At 42.0% G+C, this 27,250-nt stretch overlaps 2 protein-coding genes across 9 annotated transcripts in view; one reads left to right on the top strand and one right to left on the bottom strand.

The window, feature by feature from the left end:
* The window catches only part of ABI1 (abl interactor 1), a 54,485-nt gene extending 46,226 nt beyond the window's left edge, over positions 1-8,259 (top strand). For 4 of the 7 annotated variants that reach the window (XM_069959112.1, XM_069959113.1, XM_069959108.1 and 1 more), the window contains 4 exons: positions 577-753; positions 2,806-2,892; positions 5,667-5,852; positions 7,140-8,259. In XM_069959112.1, coding sequence (XP_069815213.1) covers positions 577-753; positions 2,806-2,892; positions 5,667-5,852; positions 7,140-7,315 — 626 coding nt within the window. In that variant the 3' untranslated portion in view covers positions 7,316-8,259. The remainder of the gene's footprint in view (positions 1-576; positions 754-2,805; positions 2,893-5,666; positions 5,853-7,139) is intronic. The other 3 variants (XM_069959111.1, XM_069959110.1, XM_069959109.1) reach the window with 1 other exon arrangement.
* A 9,562-nt stretch (positions 8,260-17,821) lies between these two features.
* PDSS1 (decaprenyl diphosphate synthase subunit 1) overlaps positions 17,822-27,250 on the bottom strand; it is a 16,709-nt gene continuing 7,280 nt past the window's right edge. For both annotated transcript variants that reach the window (XM_069959105.1, XM_069959106.1), the window contains exons 4-11: positions 27,176-27,250; positions 26,295-26,436; positions 25,980-26,091; positions 25,227-25,336; positions 23,322-23,402; positions 21,184-21,297; positions 20,402-20,482; positions 17,822-19,872 (exon numbers count right to left, since the gene is read on the bottom strand). The exon at positions 27,176-27,250 is cut by the window's right edge and continues 56 nt beyond it. In XM_069959105.1, the coding sequence (XP_069815206.1) occupies positions 19,732-19,872; positions 20,402-20,482; positions 21,184-21,297; positions 23,322-23,402; positions 25,227-25,336; positions 25,980-26,091; positions 26,295-26,436; positions 27,176-27,250 (856 nt within the window). In that variant the 3' untranslated portion in view covers positions 17,822-19,731. The remainder of the gene's footprint in view (positions 19,873-20,401; positions 20,483-21,183; positions 21,298-23,321; positions 23,403-25,226; positions 25,337-25,979; positions 26,092-26,294; positions 26,437-27,175) is intronic.

The raw sequence follows: 27,250 nt of genomic DNA, 5'->3' as shown, positions 1-27,250 counted from the left end.
CAGACAGGACACCCCCCAGTGTAGAAGGTTAAAATCAGGGGCTTCGTAGGCGCTCCATTTCTTCCAATAGTTTAAAAAAAATAATAAAAAATGGAAAATTTTAAATGTCCACTTTTATTTTTTTATTTTCTTTGAAGTTCAGACTCTGGTTCCGTCTTAGGTGATCATTCCCAGTGTGTCCTATTGTTCACGTACCTGTTCTACTATGAGCCGTTGCATGCCCGAGCATCCTCAAAACATGGCGCCCACATGCAAAGTCTGGTCTGATCTTACATTGTGACACATGTGGTGCATGAAGCAAAGTTGGCGCCCTGTGAACTGTGACGACATTGCTCTAATAATCTATGAGTGACTCTTGTGCAGGGCGGCGGTTCACTCGCTTATGATGTCCGGCAGATGGCGTCATACGGAGCAGAACCGCAGTCCGGCCTCACTTCCTGTACCTGCCGCACTTCGCGCTGACTCTGCACATTCCTGTGCTGCTGTTTTGAGGCTGAGTGGTTACTGTCCTCCGTACTATGAATAAGAGTAATAATCCAGCTCCTCGCGGGCTTCTTCTCGGCTGATTCTTTGCAGTTGGTGGTGGCCCAGCTCCCGGCTCCCAGTTTGGCTCAATGGCAAGGCAGATCTCTCGGCACAACTCTACCACGTCTACTGCTTCTTCTGGGGGATACAGGCGGACGCCCTCTGTCACCTCCCAGTTCTCTGGTCAACCTCACATCAATGGCGGGCCGCTGTATTCTCAAAACTCAAGTAAGATTGGGCCGTTCTTTTACATAATGAGTAATTTATTGGTTATTTCCCTCCAGGTTCCATTCATTTTGCTGGTGCCTCTCCTAGCTGCGGCAATGGACTCATTGTCTACTAGTTTTATAAGCCTCAGAATAATTAAATGCCTAGTGAACATAAAGAAACAGCACCACTCTTGTCTGCAGGCTGTGTCTGGTAATGCAGCTCACAATTAAATAGGGGTGAGTTATAATAACTCACACAGCCAGTAGACCAGAGTCACTGTTTCTAGGATCTCATACAACCCCTCCAGCAGTATGTTCGGAGAGGGCATCGTTGGGAGTCCATGAGCTTTGATACAAGTCCCAACTTAAAGGGTACCTGTCACTACACCCGCTGCCGGATCAGCTGTGAGTTTTTTTTTCTATGGGGTTAGATGGCGGTCTCTTAAAGTAGTCATACAACCTACCGACTGAAATGATACCAAGGATCCTTATTGCCGGGAACCAGTAGTGGGCCGAGCTCACGGACCCTCACCGATTATTTACAAACCCGTTCATTTGTTCCCCCCAGTCGTCATGCTATGTGCAGTGTTTGTCGGCATACGTGTGCTATGTAAAGTGTCATCTGTTTTATATTTGATGTATAATGTATAGTGTGACGTTATTAGGCCAGGCTCACATAGGTCCGGTGTAATGGGTTCTCAAGAGATTGGTCCATAGATGGCGCCATTTCTTATAGGAAGATTCTCTTTGTTGCTCATAGCAACCAATCTCAGCTTTCCTTTTACCAGAGAAATGCAAGAAATGAAAGCTGGACTGTGATTGGTTGCTATAGGCAACAGAGTTAATCCTATTATACGATTTACGATAAACCTCCTCTATAGTGCCATAGGGTCCATCAGCTGTGGTCTGTGGGGAAACCTTGGCAGTAAGTGTTCAGTTTCCCTACAGCGCCATCACAGGCGAAATGAAGTATTACACTGTTCCTGTTCACCTCAGTGAGTTGTGTGAGTAATGCAGGACAGGACAGGTCCTCCCGAGTTAGGGACACTCTTTGTAACCACTCTGGTCATGATATGAGGAACCTCACTATTACATGAGAATTTCCTGACCATTTTTATATTTTCATGTAAAAATAACGTAATAATGGTATTATATATATATATATATATATATATATATATATATATATATATTACACCATTATTACGTTATTTTTATAGTAAAACGCCCCATTACAGACCTAAGCCTTGTTTTTTTTGGTGACTCCCTTTTTTCCTATAATTAAATTTAAATGGCTGACTATGATCGGTACTGAAATATATTCGCACTATTGGCTATACTAATAAACGGTATGACCAGGCCTGTGACGTATCGTCTGCACATTTACAGTTGCATAACAAGAAGGAAATGTTTTATTTGCCGGTCCGCAGTTAATCCCAGTGCGGCTTCCATTGCTGTTAGGTCACCCGCGTCTTGTACTGCGCCTTTCTTATAGTCCACTTACCGTGATGCTGGACGCCGTTTGTATTTAATAACAATGGCGACATCTGCTGGTCATAAGGAGGTACTGCATCCCTTTAGAAAGATGCAAATCTGTGGTATTGGTGAATTTTACAATCCAGTAATAGAAGTAAACCGCTCACAATTTTTTTTTTTTTTTTTTTTTTTTAATAATTTAGTTCTTTCAATGAAGACTGAAGTTCAGTATTTAAAAATTCACAGAACCATTTACTTGATTGATTTTATGTCTGGTGGGGGAAGTGGAAGCCATATTGGATTATGGGCAGTTCAAAAATTTCCAATTTTTTTTTAATCTGTTGGTCATTATCTGCTTTGCTTCAGTTTTCATTGACAATGTCGCCTAATTCACTGTCATAATTTTCACAAACTGCACCGAAATTTTGGCGCTTCCTTACAATGTGCACCAGTGTTTTTTTTTCTTTTTTTTCTTTTATGTAATTTTGTAGATATGTTGCTGCTTTTGGTCCTTGTTTTACTGACTGCCGCCTGTTTGTCTTTTCTTTCCTCACCTGTTTTCCGTTCCTCCCCCCTGTGATGTTGCCGCTTCCAGTTTCTATCGCTTCTCCCCCTCCCCCAATGCCTCAATTGACTCCACAGATACCTCTCACAGGCTTCGTGGCCAGGGTGCAAGAAAACAGTAAGTCCTTCCACTCGCTGCTAAGGAGCACCAAGCCTCACTCTCTGCATGGCTAAGCAACATGGCTGCCGGTAGCGCTTTCGCCATTTGGGGTTTAAGTGTCCCTGTCACTTTTAAGAGAAAAATTTTGACAAGTCAAAAGTTTTGATCGGTTGAGGGCTGAGTGTTTAGTGCTCAAACGTTTATTGGGAATATGATGGCTTCTCTCCAAGCTAGCTGCCATGTCCATAGACCCATAGACTTAAAATGGAGACATCTCCAGTAGTAAGCAAGAGAGAGAAACGCTCAGCCTTGTGCTTCTATTAGATCTAATGATCAGTGAAATTATCACAATTTTTGTCTGTAAAAAAAAATATAAATATATATATATATTTGTGTGTTTAATAAATAAATAAATATATATTTTTAATTTTCTTAAAGTAACAGACTTTAAAATTTCACTTGGCGCTTTTTTATTTTTTTTAATTATATATAAATCTGCATGGTATCTGGCCTTATGTAAGCGCTCTTAAAGTGGATTTACCCTCCAAATGTAAAAATTGTCCATGTATCAGTAAATCCGACGTTAAACAGAGTAACACAAATTGACATTTTCTGCATTGTTGAGGCAGCCATTTTGGAACAAGTGACAACAGCCATTACGATGGCACTTCCTGTTAACTCCCCAGAAACCGATTTTCAGGGTGATTTGAATACGTTTCTGAGAAGCTAATCCAGAATTGAAAAACAATATGGCTGCACTTTGTTTTCACCTTTTGAATAATAGCGCCACAACAAGACAGGAAAAAAAAATTGTCCAAATTTTTTTTTTGGCTAATAGCACCAACTTTTAATTTACTTGTTTATGGCCAATGTTACACATTGAATGGAAATCTGCTTTAAATTTATAATCTTTATTTTTTTTAAATGTAACTTTATAAGATTGGGTATGAAGGACATTAGATTAAGGTGGCATTAATGTAGATGAATTGGTGACACTACTATTTTGTACCCGTAATGTAACAGATCCTAATTTATTTTGCCCAAACGTGACTATAGCTTTCTACATACTCTAATAAAGAGACACCAGGTTATATGTAAGGCAGCCTGTTCGTAACGCCACATTCCACGTGGTGCTTCAGAGCATGCTGGGATTTCCTGCTGTGAGAGAGAAAAGGGAAGCTGCTCCATTCGTTCACTTACTGCAGAGTTAATTTCTTATCAAATATTATAATTTTTTTTTCAAATGATCTAACTTTAAAGTTCTACTAAACAGACACACATACACCCACCACTAAACCAGTCAGTGCCAGTGTTTATGGTGTTGTCTTATTGCTATGTGTTTTAGTAGGATGATGTCTTTGTGTGTTTTGGATGTTTATTGACCCCTGTGACCAGGTCAGATTGGTTCAAAAAAGTAGCTAATATATTACAGTATAAGTGTTGAGTTGGAATTTGGAGGTGTTTAGACCTGTGGCATAGAAGATGAGCAAAAATTGGGGGTCCAACAAGATGCTTATTTGCCATGGCTGATGCATGATCTCTCTAATGCATGCTCATCTGTATACAGTAATACCGCTCTAGTGACATATTTCAAGGTTTTAAACCCAATTCAGGAATATATATATGTGTGTATGTATGTATAATTTTTTGGTCTTAAAGACTATCGTAGTAAAAGGGTTGAACCATGGTTTGTTTGGCATGCACCTAATGGACTCTTATACCTCATTTCTTCTCAAAAGACCGATAGAAAAACAACTGAACCTCTGATATATTACAACATATAAATTTTATTAGTTAAAATCACATACAAATAACGAAATAATCAATAAATAAATACACAATGAATCATGGCTGACAGAATAGTTAAAAATGACAAACATACAATGAGGGGGCTGCTGCAGATGGACACTAGTGACTAAATAAGTAAATAAATTAATAAATCAGTAAATGATTTAGGTAAAAAAGGTAGACTAGAGTGCTAAATACAGTACCTAGAAATCTATGTGTAGATGCTATATAATAAATACACCATAAAGGCGCAATAGATAAATAAATGACACACGTGTCTTAATTAATGCAAAAATAAATAAATAAATAAGTGAATAGATTAATAAATGCAGTGTCATACCATAAATAGTAAAAATCAGAGTGTCCACCGGCGGCCCCCACCCCAACGCACGTTTCGGCGTAGCCTTGAAAAAGGCTACGCCGAAACGTGCGTTGGGGTGGGGGCCGCCGGTGGACACTCTGATTTTTACTATTTATGGTATGACACTGCATTTATTAATCTATTCACTTATTTATTTATTTATTTTTGCATTAATTAAGACACGTGTGTCATTTATTTATCTATTGCGCCTTTATGGTGTATTTATTATATAGCATCTACACATAGATTTCTAGGTACTGTATTTAGCACTCTAGTCTACCTTTTTTACCTAAATCATTTACTGATTTATTAATTTATTTACTTATTTAGTCACTAGTGTCCATCTGCAGCAGCCCCCTCATTGTATGTTTGTCATTTTTAACTATTCTGTCAGCCATGATTCATTGTGTATTTATTTATTGATTATTTCGTTATTTGTATGTGATTTTAACTAATAAAATTTATATGTTGTAATATATCAGAGGTTCAGTTGTTTTTCTATCGGTCTTTAGCTTGCTACTAGAACCCGAAGTTTTTTTCATACACTTTGTACCTATTCCCCATACATTAGAGTAATACAGGTAGTGTCTTGTATGGTGGAGTTCTACAGACTTTATATATGTGTTACTCATTTCTTCTCAAGTTGCTGATAGTCCTACACCACCACCTCCGCCCCCGCCTGATGAGATTCCAATGTTCGATGACTCTCCTCCGCCCCCACCGCCACCCCCTGTAGACTATGAGGAAGAAGAAGCTGCTGTGGTCCAATACAGTGACCCGTACGCAGATGGGGATCCAATATGGGCTCCCAAGTCTTATATTGAAAAAGGTAAGTGACACCAAGGGCCACAAACGAGCTCCGATTTTGCTGATGCCTTTACACGGTACAACAAATCAAGGGGCCCGTGCTTTGCGAATAAGGATGGTCCGAACAGAGTTTGGTTCGGTTTGGGTTCGTACGAACCCGAACCCTCTGTAATGATTCCCGCTGTCTGCCCACGGATCGGGCGGATCCAGCGGGAGGACCGCCTTGAAAACTGGGATACAGCCATAGCCATAGGCTGTATCCCAGTTTTCCAGGCGTTACTCCCGCTGGATCCGCCCGCTCCACGGAGCGGGCAGACAGCGGGAATCTGCTGCCGAGCGTTCGGGTTCATGAAGGGGTTAAATGTAAACGATCAGCTGATTGCCATTGAGTGATTTGCTGAGACCTGATTGTTTCCCCTGCAGTGGCCACTACAGGTGAAATGTGGAACTACATGGGTGTAATATTAAAGGGGTTATCCAGCGCTACTAAAACATGGCCACTTTCCCCCTACTGTTGTCTCCAGATTGGGTGGGATTTTGAAACTCAGTTCTATTGAAGTAAATGGAGCTTAATTGCAAACTGCACCTGAACTGGAGACAACAGTAGGGGGAAAAGTGGCCATGTTTTTGTAGCGCTGGATAACCCCTTTAATGAATGGTGCCAGCCATTGTTTTGGGGTCTTTTTTCCACTCTGGCTGATAGGAACAGCTCAATCTTTCCTATAAGGCAACCATTTTTAGGCTATGTTCACAGTATGTAAAATGTTTTCACCGGCCGGCCTTTTGCAACCAAAACTATGGCCGTAGAATTATGATCGTACGGGCTAGTCGTGAAACTACGGCCGTTGTTTAATTTTGATTCCTAGCATGTTTATAAACTGGATGAAACGGGTCATTTATTTTAAATACTGCGCCCAGCCCGAGAAACCACTTTTTTTTTTACATCAAAATTAAGTTTAATTCGGCAGATATAAGTTTTACATTCGCGTATGCATTGAAATCCACGGCCGTTGTTGCAGTATAACCGGACGGAAATAATTGACATGTTCATTTTTCACAGAACCGTATAAACAACGGCCGTTATCTGATACGTAATGTGAATTCAACGGCTGTAGTTACATTGCATTGCAGTCATTATAGGGAACCTCAAAACAACGACCGTAGTAGGACAACGGCTGTTATTTTACGTAGTGGGAACATAGCCTAAAACTGCGTTCAAGCATCTGAAATCTTTCCATCCGTTTCACAGAAGCGCAATGCGATGGCGTTTTTTTGCATCCGTATTCTCACCCTGTTATGTTCTCTCTAGTTGTTGCCATTTATGACTACTCAAAGGACAAAGACGACGAGCTGTCGTTCATGGAGGGATCAATAATCTACGTCATCAAGAAGAATGACGACGGCTGGTATGAAGGGGTCTCCAACGGAGTCACCGGCCTCTTCCCTGGAAATTACGTGGAAACAATCATGCACTATGCGGATTAACGTTTTACCTATTTTTTTTTTTTTCCCCTCCCCTCCTAAATCCAGTACTAAGTCTAATCTGATTTTATATTTTAAGTTTAAAAAAAATAATGTCTTCATACATATAAAGCTGTGGCTTTTTTTTCTTCTTACCCATTTTGTGCCGGAGACCACCTCTTGCACCAAAAGGGTTTAGACTTAATCCATTTACCCAAATGCCTCAAGACCAATCGGTTGACGGACCTAACAAAGCTGGCGCCAGTTTCCGCCTGTGTAGTCCTATGGCGTTTTTTTTTTAATTTTCAGATCAGTACTTTATCATGGGGAAGTAAGGTATAGCGCGTACCATCCATCGACCAGTCATCCCGTGCCACCGACATGTGCAGCATGAAAACTAACACTACGTTAGGCTACCATATAAACATTGGACTCCGACTCGATGCTACTGCTGGTTGTATTGCCTTCTAGATACCTGCTCATTCTTTAATATTAAAAATTTTAATTGTTTTTAAAGCATGCATACAACAAAAACAACAACAAAAAAACTTTATGTACCGAAATATTTTTTTAAAATCTGCAATGCTTCCGAATCCGGTATAAAAAAACAAAAAAAAAAAAAATTGGGGAAAAAAAAAAAAAATTGTCTATCTGTGTAACTACTGGTTGTAATCTGTATTTTGTAACTTGTACTGCTTCAACTCTGCGCTGGCCATCCTGACTACGACTACGCCAATCTTCAACACACAGCTCAATTTTCATGTGAGTGGCCATTTTTTTTTTTTTTTTTGGAGCCACATCATGGACTATATATATAAGTGTTACCTAATGGCACAATTCCTCTGGAATGTAGCACAGGAAGAGGAAATCCTGTCGACACTTCTGGATATTTAATTTTTTTTATTTTAATATTTGGAAATGATACCTGGTTTTATTCTGTCTCTAATAAACTGTATGTATACAGCTCAGCGGCGCGCTGCCATCACTGCATGTCTTAAACACGGTTGGATGTTACTTTGATCATACGTGTAAGCGTTTGGACCTTTTGATATGAGCTCATTTTGTATTACTATTGGATATTAACTACTGTCATGTGATCGGGCGGCATGGCCCCTCCATACGAGACCACTCTTGATCTTGGCACAGCCTACTGATCCAGGCTCGGCGGCCAGGCCTACAAAAAGTTTAATCTTTAATCTTTTTTTTTTTTTTTGTTGTTACTTTTAGCTCTGCAATGTAATCATTGATTTTTTTACTGACTAAACGCTTTACTTGTGGGCACGGCAGCACCCGCCGCCTTTACCCGAGGTCGGTGGGAGATTCCATTTCTGCAGTTTTCACATGGGTGGGTTGTAATTGTGCGGCATGTAAGAGATTATGTGATGTTCAATGCGATGTTGTAAAATGTATATATATGTGCGTTTAGACATCCCCCCCCCCCCCCCCATTCCTTTCTTTAATTTCCCCAGAATCTATTTAAGATAGTAGTGAAAATCCCAAAACTCCTCTCCTTGCACTAACCTGGTGCCCATGCCTCCCATCCTGTAGTAAAGGGGAAGAAGACAAAGGGAAATACTACTGCTGACTATCGTGTTAATACTGTATCATAGCCGCCTATTGACTCGGCAAGTACCCCCCCCAATTCTAATGGGGCCGGCCGCTATTGTGCCAATGTAACTAATAGGGTTTACCATCCTAGATGCGTTTTACCAATACAGTGACTGTAAGTGTATGTTCCAGGGGTAGGAACCCTTGACTCTCCAGCGGTTGCGAAACTACAACTCCCATCATGCCTGTCCAGGCATGATGGGAGTTGTAGTTTTGCAACAGCTAGAGAGCCAATTTTCCCTTCCCCTGGTGTGTTCACATGTTCAGGTTTTAATTGCAGTTAGAGGATAGCCTAAGAATTATTATTTTTTTTTCCCAAATCCATAATTTCAGTTGAAAACCTGAAGATGTGAACAGATCTTAAAGGACTACGAGTAACTAACAGTCTGTAGCAGTAACCTATGGGTTCTCAACTGCGGTTTATAATGTATAGTGTGACTATTCCTTTATATGCCCTAATAACCCTAAACTAGTGTGCGGAGTAGCATTTAGGGGGCAGGCAAGGGGTCCGTAAAAATGGACGACGTGTTACAGAACGGATTTCGGAACTCCTGGCATCATCATGCGTAATGATGCCAGAAGCTCTGAATGTGTGACTGCTCTCTTACTGAACAGTAACCTTAGGATCCATTTGGGGAGACAACGTCATACCCATTGGCTGAAGACCACCTGACTTATTTCATGGTTCTTGGCGAGTCTGATGTATATGAAACAGTGAGTCACTCTCTTGCAGAGAAAGAGGGTTATCCAGGGTTAGAAAATAGAGCTAGCGCCACATCTGTCCTCAGGTTGTGTGCGCTATTACAACTCTCTTCCATTCACTTCAATGTAACTAAGTTGAAAAACCACACATGAGTGAGTGGTGCTGTTTTTTTTTTTATAAAAAATTTGGAGGGATTGTTTGTTAAATACTATTGCACCAACTTAGTGTTATTAAGGCATCTACTGACTCTCCTCATATAGGAGGTTTCTCCTCAGTTATCCCCTTAGCTAGTCAGCAGAGAGGCACCTCTTTATGTAGTGCACATACGGGCAAGGTCCTCCATATAGCCCATTGATTGATTTTTTTTTTTTTATTTTTTTTTTAAATAAGCAATGTGCTATACTTAATTTCCCCTGTGGGGGCGCTGCAGTGAAGGTAAACCCTTATATATCCTCAGCAGCTTTTACAGTTCATTACTGGGGAACACTGTGATTATTATAAGGAAATCCTGCTGTGTGTCCAGGAGACAGGCCTTCCCTCCAGGAGTCACTGTAAAGTGTATATACCACGACTAACAGAACGTACCCTATCTAGTCAATCTACCCTGGAAGCAGAACAACTTTTTAAATTTAAGATCCAGGTTTGATGAATCTTCCTGTAGATTTGTTCAACTCTGGTCACAAATGAAGCCTAAAAAGAAATTGGACCATATAGGGTTAAACTTTTAATGTTCATTCTGTACCAGGGGTGGGGAACCTTTGGCCCTCCAGCTGTTGCAAAACTACAATTCCCATCATGCCTGGACAGCTAAAGCTTTGGCTGTCCAGGCATGATGGGAATAGTAGTTTTGTTACAGCTGGAGAGTCGCAGGTTCCCCTACCACACTGTTCTATATGCTTCAACTATTGTGTAAATGTCACAAGACGGCACCACTTCCTCCTCTGGCAGCCGCCATGTATATTCAGGTTAGCTTGCCCTCCAGTGACTGGGGCTTAATATACAAAGTAGTGTTGTGAGGAGGAATTACCCAGCAGGATATGGTAGACTTCCTAGATGGGGTAACTACTGCTTCCCTCTAGTCTAGTGCCCCTTTAAACCTAGTAGAACAGCAGCCATCTATACTCTATATACTACCACTGAGGGGCAGGAGGAGGGAATCACAGAGGCTACAATTAAGTGTTAAAGTGTCATTTTAGTATACCCCCCCCCCCTCTTATTGCTATACCCAGGAAGTATTACATGACTGTATAAGGCTTGGGGGATGACTTTTGTATACCTGCAGAATCATGTTGAACAGAACTGCCAATTTTTTGCTTTATGAATTACAATTTTTGGGCATTCATAGATGATGGGAGTAGTTATTTTGATAGTAAGGGGAAAAAAAATAAAAAACCTTGAAAGTTCTCTAATACTAGTGATCCAGTGACCTTTCATGGTTGGGGTGGATCAGCATGTAGGATGGATGGTATTTCAGTACCATGGATGTGGATAAGAGACACAAATGTCACTGACTGCGTCACTGTTGTTTTTTTTTTCTTTTTGCAGGAATCAATAGTGCAGGCGATTTTAAGAAACTTTGTTATTGGGTTTAGTAGGCAACTATGCCATTATCTGCATTCAAAAAGCCTCCCCCCTCTCACATCCACTGCTCATTAGGAAATCTCGACTCTTTTACATCAGTCGAGTCCTGTTTAACCTATGGAGAGGAGAGGGAGATTAGTCGCTAGGAAAGAACAAAGGGTTACACAGTGGGAGCTGTGTGAAAGCTGGTATTCAGAGGTCTGAGAGGTCAGTGCTGACTGTCAGAGGAGATAGTGATGTAGCTGTAAATTAACTCTTTGTTGTCCTGTTTTGGTGCCTCATCTCCTTCCACCCCTCCCCTCTCCATAGAGAACCAAGAAGACAGGGGAGAGCTTCAAACTGCTTTTTCATGATAAAAATGTATTTTCCGGCTAATAAACCCAAATACAAGGTTTCTAAAAATCGTCTGTACTTCTGCAAAAAAAAAATTTAAACAGTGACACTTTAAAGGGAATCAAACCTTCCACTATCTCCTGAATGTGGATGAAGAGAAGTTTCTTACCTTCATCCTTGGTGCAGTTGTTAGGAGTGTAATGGCTATGCTAACTAGGTGTTGGTGCAGCGATCCGGTCCGCCCGTCTAATAACTATCAGCAGCACAGGCTGGCTGGGGTGGACCGAGGGTGGTAGTCCCAACCCCAGTGCATCAAACACGTAATTAGCGTATGGATTCAACTCTTAATAGCCTAGAAATGCCGCCGAGGATGAAGGTCAGAAACCCCAACCTCAGCTCCCCGTACGCTATAGGGACATATCAGCAGGTAAGAAGAATCCCATTAAGGGTTGCATCTTAGACCAGGCATGGGAGACAGAGTTTTAAAGGGGTTATCCAGTGCTACAAAAACATGGCCACTTTCTTTCAGAGACAACACGGCTCTTTTCTCCAGTTCAGGTGCGGTTTGCAATTAAGCTCCATTCACTTCAATGGAATAGAGCAGCAAAACCCCGCCCAAGCTGAAAACAAGAGTGGTGCTGTCTCTGGAAGAAAGTGGCCATTTTTTTTGTAGCACTGGATAACCCCTTTAAGGTCACTTTGCCAGATAAGTAACCTGAGTCCTCATGGTTGTTCACATTCTTTATTTAGGGCTCATGCAATGGGAATAACCTGCAATACCACACCCAACCTAAGGACAAGAGTGGCGCTGCTTCTGGAAGAAAGCAGCTACGTTTTTCTTAACCCTGGATAACCACATTAAAGGGGTTATCCAGTGCTACAAAAACATGGCCACTTTCTTCCAGAGACAGCACCGCTCTTGTCTCCAGTTTAGGTGCAGGTTCTGTAACTCTGCTCCATTGAAGTGAATGGAGCTTAATTGCAAACTACACCTCAACTGGAGACAAGAGCGGTGCTGTCTCTGGAAGAAAGTGGCCATGTTTTTGTAGCAATGGATAACCCCTTTAAGGTGGACAGGAGTCATCTGCTCAAATAATTCCATCTAGCTTCGTCTTGGTGCCCATTCAATACATGATAGGGCCAAGTCTTCCTGAGACGACTTTGCGGGGTGTCTGGTGTGACGGACGTCCTTCTTCCCTAAATGGACCGCCTGTTGTTATGGTCTTCCTCTGTTGACACAATGTGGTAAATCAAAAGTATATTGGGGAAACATTTAAAGGGGTATTCTGGGAAGAAAACTAGATTATCTTCTAATCAACTGGTGCCAGAAAGTTATACAGATTTAATATTTAAAAAAAGAAAAAAAAAAAAAACCTCAACCTTCTGCTACTGTTTGCCCTGAATGAAGTCATGTGGTCCTGACAGTCTGACACAAGTGCTTCCTGCTGCCACCTTTGTGTTGGGAATCACCCAGAACAGGAGAGATTTGCTTCTGTTCCGGACAGTTCCTGCCACAAGCAGAGGTGGCAGCAGAGAGCACTGTGTCAGATTGTCAGAACTGCATGACTAAAAAATTTTTTCCTGGAATATCCCTTTAAAGTTTGATTTCCAGATTTCCTTCCAATGTCATACTATGATCTACAAAGCTGGACCATGAGGTCCTCACATTGTAGGGCTGGTTTAGCATTTACTCTGTCTGCCCTATGACCTGTACTAAAAGGAAGTTTCAGTGATTATTTTTCTTCCCTTAAAGGAGATATCCAGGATTAGAAAAACATGGCTGCTTTCTTCCAGAGACTGAACCGCTCTTGTCCTGTGTGTGGTATTGCAATGCAGTCAGAAGGGAGATGTGTTGAAATACCACACACAACCTGAGGACAGGGGTGGTGCTGTTCTTAAAGGGAAAAAAAAATGGTCCTGAATTACCCCTTTAGGGTACGTTCACACTTACCGGATCCGCAGCAGATTTCATTTAAATAACTGAACACAGCATCAAATCTGCTGCGGATCCTGTAGGTGTGAACGCACCCTTAATATAATATCTCTAGAGCAGGGATGGGGAACTTTCACCCCTCCTGCTGTTGCAAAACTACAATTCCCATCATGCCTGGACAGCCAAAGCAAAGCTTTGGCTGTCCAGGCATGATGGGAATTGTAGTTTTGCAACAGCTGAAGGGCTGAGTTTGACATCCCTGGTCTAGAGCATTTAGGATATGCGATTATCTAGAAAATACACTTTGCTCCCAATTGAAAGGGATGATGATCGAAATGGTTTACAAAAATTGTCACCGCCAAAAAAAAAAAAATTGATCCCTAAACTTCCCCTATCCCTACTTTTTATAGACCATTGGATCAATTTTAAGGGACAAGGTTCTGCTATGAAACATCTACGTCTAAATCCGAAATACCAGATATCTTGTACGATGGCGATTCACAAATCTACGCACACGAGTGTTAGCAGCCATTTTGTTGTAAAAGATGGCGTCTGGGTCCCTCGGTATGAGGCCACCTCTGTGCTCCTTTACACACACATTTGTGGATAGGGGGGTAGCCCTTTTTTCTATCAGGTAGCCCGTACATTTAGGTTTAGTGATATTTCGAGGGGTGTTTTGTATTCGATGCAGAGCTTTGCTGTGAAATATTGTTTGTATCTGAAGATCTAAAAAAAAACAAAAAACCTTTCCTTCTAACGCTCTCTTGTTATACGACATGAACTCTATAAAGTAATTGTTCCTTTATTTTCAAATTTGGAATTTTTTTTTTTTTCATTTGTATATAACCTGTTAAAATTTTATGTACAGTCTTTTATAATAAACCATTCTCCTATGTAATCCAATGCAGCATTTGTCCATCACAGGAAGAATGACCAACAAAAAAAAAAAAGTACACAAAAGGACTTTATTTTTTTTAAATTTTTTTATTGTTTGTGAGGGTTTTGGCCACAGAGAGGAGATACAGTCAGTGCGTTACATCAGGTGATGGGAAAGATGTATCACTAGTAGCACAGGGACTCTGTCTTAAAGGGATTATCCAGGATTAGAATAAGTATAGCTTCTCTCTTGTAGAAACAGCAGGTTGTATGTGGTATTACAATTCAGCTCCATTCACTTCAATACCAAAACTGATGAGAGGTGCTGTTTCTGGAACAGAGCGGCCATGTTTTTCTATTTCTAGATAACCCCTTAAGGGTGCCTTCACACCTACCGTATCGCAGCAGAAAATCCGCTGCGGATTTAACTAAATGAATGAACACAGTATCAAATCTGCACTTACAAATCTGCTGCGGATCCGCAGCGGATTTGACAGTGCGTATGTAATGCTGTGTTCATTCATTTAGTTAAATCTACTGCGGATCCGCAGCGGATTTTCTACTGCGATACGGTAGGTGTGAAGGCACCCTTAAGGTTCATAAGTAATATCAGTGTAACTGTTATTTAAACTTTTTTGCAGAAATCAATAGTACAAGTGTTTTTTTTTTTTTTAAAGAAACTTTGTAATTAGTTTTATTTGTTAAAAAAGCCTCTTTCTGTACTGGAAAACATTTTTTTTGCAGCCTCCCCTAAGCCGCCCCCCCCCCCCACACACACACACACACACACACACACTTCTTATCTGTTCAATATCGGGCAAAATCATCTTCATTACAAAGAAGCAAAGTTAAGACTGTTTTGCTGGGTCCATTATAACCTATAGAGGGGGAGGGTCTGAGGGGGATGAGTGAGCAGGAAGAGCAGACAAGCAGCTGTACAGTTTGGAGACTGGGCACATAAAACCCTGGATTTACAGGTCAGACTGCTCAGTGCTGGTCTGGAAGCTCAGTGAGAGAAGATAGGATGATGTGCTGTCCAGGGCTGCCTTTTCTCCAATCCCTGCTCACTCATCCCCCTTGACCCCTCCCCTCTCCATAGAGCATAACAGACACAGAAATTCTGCTTCTGAAATGTGGGGGGAGACTTAAGTATAGAAGGAAACTCTTTCTTTCTTTCGCTTAAGATCACTTGTACTATTGGTTTCTGAAAAATTACTGTAAAGGACCATTACACTTTAATACTAGATGTACCCTCATCATACGTGTGCTCACTGTACCATTCTATCTATTCACCACACCACAGTAATGTCTTATGTAATATAATGTGTCTGGTGAACGGTACTAAGCAGCAATACCACACCCAGCCTGTGGATAAGAGGGGTGAAGAAAAGGTTTTTTTTTTTTTTTTTTTTTTTTTTTGCAGAGATGTGATAAGTTGTTCATTCAGACATTTGCCTTACAGCAGGGATGTACAACCTGCAGCCGTTCCAGAACTACAATTCCAATCATGCCTGGACAATTAAAGGCTGTCCAGACATGAAGGGAGTTGTAGTTCTAAAATGGCTGGAGGGCTGCAGGTTGTACATCACTGGCTGGCAGAGTTCCCTTGTGTAAACATGGCTTGGTACAATGCAAAAGTGACATCTGATGCCTGCTGAGATATATCATATACCCTACTAGAGATGAGCAAATTCACATTACAAACTAAGTGAAGCGCTTCATTTACTTGGCTTATACATTGGCTGCTTTTAAGCTCTGTGCCGCTCCATCCCAGGTGCCTGGAAAAGCTGGATCCAGTTCTGGGAAAGAAACTGGGAGAACTTTTCCAGGACTGGATCCAGTTTTTCCAGGCAGGATGGAGCGGCACGGGGATCAGCTGATGTATAAGCACATGAAGCAATCTGCTTAGCTTGTACGAGACCTGGTGATAGGGCAGTGTGCATGATATACAGCACATGTGTATTATGATGGTCCGGGTCTGTCCAAATTTTATTACCTGAACACAAAGCATCATGGGGATGTATATTGCTGTTGGCAGACTCCAGTATGTAGGCTGAGACATTCAAGGAGAAAAATTAGTGATATACTAGAAATTGGCTTTTCATTAAGAACTTCCCAGATTTCCTACGGACAGACACACAAATCTCTATACGCTAATATCTAAATTTTTTTCCCCTCTTATCAGGAGTTTTACACTGGCAGAACATGAACGGAACTGGATTATCATATGTCTGTCTATGTAGCAAACAGTACATGTAGAGCTCTGATGACAGCATGGGATGTTTATTCCTAGCTGTATCCTCAGCTGTATCATAGACCACAGATAGATCATGTAATGCAGGGATAGGGAACCTTCGGCCCTCCAGCTGTTGCAAAACTACAATCCCCATCCTGCCTGGGCTTTGGCTGTCCAGGCATGATGGGAATTGTAGTTCTGCAATGGCGGAAGGTTCCTTATTCCTGATGCAGATTATGTCTGGAGGCTGAGAATACATGGCAACTTAAGTAGATTGTAAAAACCACAATTATTGATTGTCAATGAGATGCAACATAATTAGAGATGAGCGAACCTGGAGCATGCTCGAGTCGATCCGAACTTTCGGCATTTGATTAGCGGTGGCTGCTAAAGTTGGATAAAGCCCTAAGGCTATGTTGAAATCATGGATATAATCATTGGCTGTATCCATGCTTTCCAGACAACCTTAGAGCTTTATCCAAGTTCAGCAGCCCCCGCTAATCAAATGCCGAACGTTCGGGTTCGGATGGACTCGAACTCGGTTCACTCATCTCTAAACATAAGTCATGAAAAATCCAGATCACAATCTATTATAGTGATGCATGATTGAGACTTCGCAGTGGCTCCTGACCCACAACCAAGTTGCCTACGATGAGCAAATCATGGACATGGTCAAAATGTAAGCCCAACAGTGTTTAATATCAGATAGTTCAACCATCACACAGATAGATAATAGTGTAGACTGGGAGACAATATATAAGGCAGGTATAGGGAACCTTGGCGCTCCAGATATTGCAAAACTACAATTCCCATCATGCCCAGACAGCCAAAGCTTTAGCTGTCCAGGCATGATGGGAGTTGTCGTTTTGCAACAGCTGGAGAGCCAAGGTTCCCTATACCTAGGATAAGGGAGCCTGTCAGCCCTCTATCACGCTGGAACGTGTTACTGGCCCACAGCATGCATGCCACCTCCCAGGTATGAATGATTACGGACAGCAGGAAGGCATGCTGACGCAGCTCAGGAACACCTCTTTCACACTAGTGTTCTTAACATAATATATGGCTCAAATTCCCTTTAAATGGGTTATCCAGGATTAGAAAATACAGCTGCACTCTTCTGAACACAGCCCCACTCCTGCCCTCAGGTTGTGTGTGTATTACAACCAGACTCCATTCACCTTAAAGGAACCGAGCCGGAATGCCACACCCAAAATCAGAATCAGGACAAGAATGGTGCTTTTAAAAAAAAAAAAAAAAAAAAAAAATATCCTAGATGAGCCCTTCAAAAATTGTGTCTCCCAGTCTAGAACAAGCAGATGGCTGAACCATCTAATATCAACCAACAAAAAATTTTTTACATTACATTTTTGGCAAAAGGTGATAACAGAAGTTTACATTTACAAAATACCGGTCACCCATGAATGCCGTACCAGTCCATAGGCCCACGGAGTAAAGCTAGCAGCAGTGCTGACACATATAAGAAGCAGTGTAATGCAGCCGAACGTAGAATACCCCTATCACCTCAGATCAGATACATTTTCTATTCTGCACTGAAAAAAAAAGAAAAGCTGGAATCTGATTGGCTGCTATAAGCTGTACGCATGAGTGATGTCCCATATTCATAAAGGGACTCTCCGCTTTTACTGTTTCCAATAATCAGTGGTTTGGAACAAAAGTGGTTACAAAACACATTCACATTACTGTCATATTGAAAGAGCTAAAATGGTGGGAAAGATCCATCCCAAAGCATAGACTGGAGCATAGTATACATACATTCACATTCAGGAAGGAGCATACTATACATACATTCACATCCACGGTCCTGCGCTCAGTCTTGGAATGGTGTATCCTTAGATTTTTTTTTTTACGGAGCTTTATGAGCATTGACCTGAACCAAGACTCACACTATTAGGGATTCATGTCTTCAGTACCGAAATTTTCATTGTGCCAAAATATACCAAATTTTTATATATTTTTTTTGAATATTATATCTCTCATATGGTAGCAACTGAAATGATGGGTTAGGGGGCTGCCCAGGATTTCCACACAACTTCTTTGTGCTCTAACAAGAGATGATAATGGGACTTAATGGGTTTGTCCCACTTGCCCAATAACATTCTACTAACAATGTTTCTCACCTCCAGGGGTATTCCCATTTTGAGAAGTTAACCCCTATATGACTGATTGTAGATGGGTCTGACCATGATCCTAGTCTCTCATTAGTATGGAGTGGCAGCAAAAACACAACATTTTTTTTTTTTAACATTGGAGATGGAGAAGTGGGGGGAGGCTCCTTCTGCAGCAAGTTACTCTACAGCCAGCCAGGCACATATAGTAGTATAAATACACCTATCTGTTTTGTATCTTCTATGTTCAGTGTACTCCTATAAGTTGATCCCAGGGGATCCAACCTCCAGAACCCACACGATCTCGAGAACAGCCACTGCAGCCTGTGCTCCATTCATTCTCTATACCAAACTTGGAAGCATTCAATGTCTCCATTCTCAGGATCGGTGGATCCCAGATAGGAATGCCCCTTTAGAGGCTGAGCGGACCTGAGACGTCACGTCATGGGCCCGCGTCAGACACCCGGACCGGAGCGCCATGATGCGGGACCCGCCGCCGGAACCGGGGAGGTGAGTGGACGTCTTTTCCCTCGGCCGCCTCCTCCCCAGTCCCAGCAAAAAAAGTGCCCCCCTGCTGGAGTACCCCTTTAACAGCATCTATAGCAGACCATATATTGCCCCACTATAAGGATTAGTACACACCTGCCTGTTGCAACATAACAGACTTTAGGTTATTTTATGATAATCTGGGATTTTTTTTTAATGCCAGAATACTGGGACCAGTCAATGACACTTTTGCCCTTTCAATAAAATTTTAGTAAAAATAAAAAAATTTTCTTTCAGAATAGATTTTATCCTGTTATCCTGTATCTCTTCTCCCTTCCCCCGCCGCGTTCAGACATGATATGGCTTCCACTGATAAAACCTAACCATAAAAAAAATACAGTACTGTCATGGCGAAAGGCATAATAAACATCTTCAATAGTTTTCTCGAGAAGTCTTTTTGGTGGCCCGCCGCACGTGAAGCAACTCCGGCTGTGTTTCGGTAAGTGATGCTTAGGCACTGTTGTGGTGGTAGCTGCCCGGTACAGTTCCAGTTTTGGGTCATTTGTCCCTGGTGAGAACAGTTTCTGTCAGCTGGATGAGAGCGTCTCTCTCGGGGGACGGCTGCAGCTTGCTGATCTCCCGGATTGCTTCACTACAGTAGCGCTGGGCGAGGTAGGTAGTTTGGTGGACACCATTACTCTGGTCAGCGGACGGAAGGAAAGACAAGTTACACGTTGGCCGATCCCATTCCTGTATCATATCTACTGAAACACCGATGGTCTATGGTTCACCAAATTAGGGGGGTGCACTCTACTCCTAAGGCTATTCCACCAGCCACCTCTGGTCATTGAAAGCAGATCCAATTATCTTTTGACATATTGTCTAGATAAATCAAAAGTTCAGATCACACTGGGTCTCGGTCCTACAGTTGTATTATACAGAAATGAAGACTGACATCCTTTGTAACTAACCTCTCTCTCTGTTCATGGGCATCTTCTCTCAGTAGAGACACCAATCTATTAAAGGGGTTATCAAAACTTAGGAAAAACATGGACATTTTCTTCCACAAACAGACCCTATACTGTGAGCTGCCAAACCACATCCAAACTGAACAGTTTTATTAAAGTGAATGGAGCTGAAATGTAATACCATATATAACCAGGGGTGGCGCTGTTTTGGCAAGAAAGTAGCTGTGCTTTTTCCTGTATAATGTCTTTATCCCCCTTACCTGTTGAACATACTGCCACGCTCGTTCAACATCTCCTGGTGAGTTGAATCTCCTCATTATCATGGCGTTCAGCTCGGGGAACTGTAAACCATAGGACACAATGGTAAGAATACAGCATTCCGCATAACACGGGGACATCATAATATAGGCATGGAGTCAGTATGGAGCGTCTCTACACTTGTCAATCTATTCATACATATGTTAAAACACTACAACTGTACCAATGACTACACTACTGTCTGTGGGTTCTTGCTGGACAATGAATACGAGATACAGAGATCTAAACTACTGGGGAAAACTGAGTGATAAATCTCATTCTTTTTGTATGCTCCACTCAATGGCGATCAGAACATTGGCTGGATCGGGGAGATTCTTTAGGGGTCATTCACACGTCCGTGCACAGACCGTGTTCTGCGGACTGGACCTGGGAGCTCTGATACTGCTTTAAAGTTTGCGCTAGCGTACTGACACAGCTGCGCGGCTGTGTCAGTACACTAGCACAAATTTTTTAACTGTTTAGGAGCTCCCAAAATCATACTGAATCATGATGCCGAGAGTAACCAGGACCAGTCTGCACAACACAGTCCGTCTACGGATGGAATTCAACAGATGTGTGAACTGGAGAGGTCGGTCACAGCTTTTAGTACAGAAGAGCAGACAAGATTTGTTTCATACTGCACACCAGATATAAGGGCTTGCTGAGCCCCTTAACAAAGAGGACATCAGATAGACAATAGCTGCAGGCTTCGTTCCCCCCCCCCCCCCCATACATTATACGTTACCTCTTGACAGGCGAATAAAACTGGACCAGTGGCTAATCCTAACTTCAGATCTGCGGCTGCCGGTTTCCCCAACTGATCGGCGCATGATGTAAAATCCAACACGTCATCGATGAGCTACGGGGGAGAAAACACTGTATGTGATATAAACAGTAACTCCGGGAAGCGACAGATCGGTGACCCCTATGGACTGACCTTTTAGGAGTCACAGTGATGGACAGACGACATTTAGGTCCCATCCTAACTCAATAACCTGGACAGTACAGACCTGGTTATAAGCTATTGTATGGGATTATACAAAGCAGTCCACATCCGTGGGCTGCAACACAACGGGACATTTCGTGCTATATAGGACTGTGTGTGTTAAAGTGAAACTGAACCATGTGTACCTGACGTACACATGATCTGAATGGGGACAGGGGTGAAAGCTGCTGCCAGACATCTTTGGCAGTGGCTTATCTTCCCTGAAAACAAAACAGTATAATATATATATATATATATATATATATATATATATATATATATATTATATATATATTATTAGAAGATAGTCCACGGCACACCAGGTAAAGGTGAAAGAAATTTTAGTGTTTTATTCACAACAATGTCATGTTACAGCACTCCAGTGGCGCGACGTTTCAGCAGCCTCGCGCTGCCTTTTTCAAACGCTTGAAAAAGGCAGCGCGAGGCTGCTGAAACGTCGCGTCACTGGAGTGCTGTAACATGACATTGTTGTGAATAAAACACTAAAATTTCTTTCACCTTTACCTGGTGTGCCGTGGACTATCTTCTACTATTCGCATCGGTCCGATCAGGGCTTGGACCGCTGGCACCCATCGTACTCAAGGAGCTGTGCCGCTCATTCTGTCTTGTTTCTATATATATTTATTAGAAATCCAGCAGGTTAGCAGTATATTTCCCTATTGCACATGGGGTGCTGAGGATGAAGGTAACTTTCTTGCTACTAGGAGTTTAATCAGTATGCTAATTAGGCATTTTGGTGCACTAGAGGCAGGACTACTACACTCCACTCGCCGCTCAAGGAACTGACATGTCAATTTTTTGAGCAAAGAGCGACAAAGGCGCAAGCCCTCCCATAGAGAAAAAGTGTCACACTGAGGCAGGCGGAATTCTGCCAACTTTATTCAGTGTGAACTGGCCCTTAACCTCTTAACGACGCATGGCGGGTATACCAGACTTGCGGCCGTTAAGGGTAAGCAGAGAGGGCTCCCAGCGTGAGCCCTCCTGCAGCCCGCGGTCCCCGGTTGCTATGTGCAATCTAATTAACTAGTTAATTAAGTCTAATTAACTATTTAAATGCAGCTATCAAAGCTGACAGCTGCATTTACATAGTGTTTGGCCCCCTGTCCCTGGTGTCTACATCAAATCCAGAAAAATATAATAAAAAAAGTGATCAAAAAGTAATCGCCCAAACTTTTAAATTATCATAGTCCTGATTTTGCACGGTAAACGGCATTAGCGCAAAAACCCGCCAAAGTGCAAAACAGCACATTTTTGTTTACATCAAATCCAGAAAAATGTAATAAAAAAGTGATCAATAAGTCTCATCTACGCAAACAAGGTACCGAAAGAAAGTACAGATCATGGCGCAAAAAATGACACCTCACACTGCCCCATAGACCAAACAATAAAAGCGCTATAAGGATGGGAATACAGCAATTTTAAACACATTGTTTTTTTTAAAAAAAAGGTTCCAATTTTTTAAAAGCCATCAAATAATACAAAAGTTATACAAGTTACATTTCGATGTAATTGTACTGATGTGATGAACATAGATAACATGTCAGTTTTACCATAGGGCGAACGGTGTAAACACGAACCCCCTCAAAATAAAAGGAATTGCACCTTTTATTCCAATTTCATATATTGCCATATAATTTTTTTCTGGTTTTGCAGCATATTTTATAGAAAAATTTGCAAAATATAATCTGTGTCGCAAAAGACAGGCGCTCATGTGGGTCTGTGGGGGAATATATGCAAGCGCAGTGGCCTTTTAAACAAGAGGAGGAAAAAATGAAAGCACAAAAATGAAAACTGTCTCCGTCCTTAAAGGGTTAATAAGGATCCTAGAGCAATCTCTTATCTGTAATACTGTAGGACACAATCACAGTGATACATACCTGGAAGGCTATCCCTATGTTCCTCCCATACTGGTATGCAATTTCATGGACCGTAGGATCGGGACAGGCTAAGATTGACACCTAAAATTACATAGAAATCCATAGTCAGTACAGGTAACGTCCCTTCTATTCAACAACAAACGTTACCTCTGCTAGTAACAAGTGGTAATAAGGACACCAAGTCCATCTACGCTCTTTACTTATGGATTCTCCCCTACAAGGCTGGTTTAAAGAATGAACAAGCAATCACACTGGTTTACAGGCAAGATGGCCGCCATAAGGGCCCTATTCCACCGGACGATTATCGTTTGCATAATCGTTAACGATTAACAATCTCAAACTACCGCTATTGCGAAAGACCTGAAAACGTTCACTCATTTCCATGGAATGATAATCGTTACTTATGATCGTAATTGCGATCGTTTTTTCTTCGCTATTGCGTTCGTATCTTTTGCGAACAATCTAACAACGTCTTATTCAATGCGAACGATTTGCGAACGTTTTGCGAACGAGCAACGATAAAAATAGGTCCAGGTCTTATAAAGCGATCAACGATTTCTCGTTCGGTCGTTAATCCTTAACTGCATTTCAACCGAACGATTATCGATTAGATTCGAACGATTTAACGATAATCTAAACGATAATCGTCCGGTGGAATAGGGCCCTAAGTTTTTACTCTTCAGCAACAAGGATTCTGGGCGTCCACTTGATATATCCTATATGAGGAGCTCAGTATGGATCTGTCAGATGACTGGGGATTATTAATGACATTATTTTTGAGCATCTATTCCCAGAACTGTACTGTACCTCTCCTGTTCCTCTGGGAAAGAACGGCACAATGGATCGCTCGTCGGGAAGAAGCTCCAGAACTGCTCCTTATTACAGGGGGATTCTGCTCAGAAATCAGTAGATTACTACGTATAGTAAGGGCCCTAATATACGGAGCCATAATCGGCTGAATCGGGCCAATTCGGAAGATTTTCGCTCCGTGTAATAGAGAGCGATCAGCCGATGAAACAATCATCTGCTGATCATTGGTTCATGTTTGCACCTAAAATCGCCGGGCACCGACCGTGCATCGTTAGGTGCAATAGCAATGCGCGGCCGACGATTGCCCAAACACCAGACACCTTACCTCTCCCCGCTCCCGGTCTTCTCTCCTGTGTTCCACAGTTTCCCTGTCCCGGCGGCTGTAGCGTCCCAGCCTGTGATTGGCTGAGTGGCCTGTCAGCTGACAAGCAGCTCAGACGCTGCTGCCACCGGAAGCGGGAAACTGCAGAGCACAGGAGAGAAGACCGGGAGCGGGGAGAGGTAAGGTGTCAGGTGTTTGGGCAAGGGCTGCATGGACATTGCTAATGATGTCCATGCAGCCCTAAGGCTGGGTTCACGCTACGTTTTTGCAATCCATTTTTTAAAGAAAGTACGGATGCATGTGTGTGCATCTGTTTTGATCCGTTTTTCCATTGACTTCCATTATAAAAAAAAAAAAAAAAAAAAAAGGATCAAAACGGGTCCGTTTTTTTAGCAGACACAAAAATGAGGTCGACCAAGTTTTTGTGTCCGCTAAAAAAAAAAAAAATAAAAAAAAAAGGATTTTTTTTTTTTATAATGAAAGTCAATGGAAAGACGGATCAAAACGGATGCACACACTTGCATCAGTTTGTTTTTTTTGCAAAAAATGGATGAAAAAAATGGATTGCAAAAACTTAGTGTGAACCCAGCCTTACTGGCCGATTATTGGGCCGTCTAATAGGTCCAGTAAACGAGCGCCTATCTAGCAGATAACTAAAATGATTGGACTGTAGTTGGCCCCCCCAATGTAGCCTGTATTGGACGTACTGAGAATAAAATGATAGAGAGCTCAACAGGATGCATTTCACTATAGAAAAGAAGGAACGTACATACTGCTTTACAGCTGTTGGCTATCAGGCTGGCCGTCTTCTTGAACGTCTTCTCGAGGTAGTGTGCAAACCGCTCATTCTCATTCTCTTTGGAGCCCAACTGGAGGAATTCACCTAAACACCGGAGAGCCAAGATTAATGTCCATAGGAGTCACTGTTATTCCAGGAAGGAGGTGGTGGGGGCTGTATTCTGTATACCGGAGTACTCCTTTAAGTCTCAATAACCCCTTTCTATCAAATCGACTGATTTCAGAAAGTTGCTGTACATAGAATTGTAATTTACTTCTATTTAAAATGATCAACTCTTTCCATACTTATCAGCTGCTGTATGCCCGGCAGGAAGTTGTGTTTTCTTTCCAGTCTGACAGTGCTCTCTGCTGCCACCTCTGTCCATGTCAGGAACTGTGCAGAGCAGGAGAGGTTTTCTATGGGGATTTGCTGCTACTCTGGACAGTTCCTGACATGGACAGAGGTGGCAGCAGAGAGCACTGTGTCAGACTGGAAAGAAAACACAACTTCCGGCAGGACATACAGCAGCTGATAAGTACCGGAACACTTGAGATTTTTAAATAGAAGTAAATTACAAATCTATATAAACTTTCTGAAACCAGTTGATTCGGAAGAAAAAGATTTTTGCTTGCTTTGCGTCCTCTCTTTCAATACTGAATAAAACAAGACCACCACTCTCAATCCTCAGTGATCCCTTTAAATAAATATGGCAAAAAAATAAGCAATATATGTTTTTTTTTTTACTAACCACGTACTAAATCTTCGATGACCTGAGATAACACAGAGATTACTGTGGCATTTCCAATCCGTGCCAGAGCTACAGAGGCTGCAGACAAGATGTAGTCACCGGCCAGGACGGCCTAGAAAACAACCAGGGGTACAACGGGTTAGACATTTAATAGTGAGCGTCCTCACACTAAGATACCATACACTGCTATATGATGGCGACAGGTCACAATGGCTGCCTGGGGATGAGCAGCTCTCTCCATAGGGAAAAAATAAAGCACGTATATAGCTAGCAAAGGTAAAATGGCCGCCACTGCTGTATCTGCACATAGCGTACCTTTCTTTCACCCCATATCTGGTTGACTGTCTTCTTTCCCCTCCGTGAATTAGACCCATCGATGACATCATCGTGCACCAGACTGGCCGTATGGATCATTTCAGCAATGACAGCAACAGAGCGCTGCTCCGGGTGCACTTCCCTGTCGGGGCAAATAAAGAGTTAAAATGCACAGGGCAGACTGGGAATTAAAGGGGTACTCTGGCAATTTTTAAAAGAATTTCAAATCAACTGGTTTCAGATTTGTAACTTATTTTTATTAAGAAAAATCTCAAGTCTTCCAGTACTTATCAGCTGCTGTATGTCCTGCAGGAAGTGGTGTATTCTTTCCAGTCTGACACAGTGCTCTCTGCTACCACCTCTGTCCATATCAGGAACTGTCCAGAGCAGAAGAGGTTTTCTATGGGGATTTGCTACTGCTCTGGACAGTTCCTGACATGGACAGAGGTGGTATCAGGGAGCACTGTGTCAGACTGTTCCTGCAGGGCATACAGCAGCTGATAAGTACTGGAAGACTTGAGATTTTTTTTTTTTTATAGAAGTAAATGACAAATTTATATAAATTTCTGACATCAGATAATTTGAAAGAAAAGAAAGAATTAAGCTGGAGCTCCCCTTTAATGCCACTTAAACAAATGTGAAAAAAGTTGAAATATAAAGGTCTTAGTGCTGAGACCCCCACTGACTGCTAGGTATAGTGGGAAGAAGCCTGCAGCTAGGCGCTTCACTCCCCAACTCGCCACCCCATGCGACTTGTTGCAGGAGAATCTTTGGGGATCTCAGCACCAAGAATCCGACCAAAGTCAGTGTGACACGTCAGAAGCTTAAAGGGATTCAAATAATAAATGTGGAAAAGATGGTGCAGGTGCCGCCACACTCACCGGCAATTGTTATAGTGGATGTTACACGCCCGTGCCATTAACACCACCAGCATTGGTCTCAGTGCTTTTCCTTTC

This window comes from Dendropsophus ebraccatus, chromosome 2, assembly GCF_027789765.1.
Source record: "Dendropsophus ebraccatus isolate aDenEbr1 chromosome 2, aDenEbr1.pat, whole genome shotgun sequence".
Taxonomy (NCBI): domain Eukaryota; kingdom Metazoa; phylum Chordata; class Amphibia; order Anura; family Hylidae; genus Dendropsophus; species Dendropsophus ebraccatus.
Note: the sequence above shows the minus strand (reverse complement) of the source record. Positions and strands in the feature narration are given on the sequence as shown.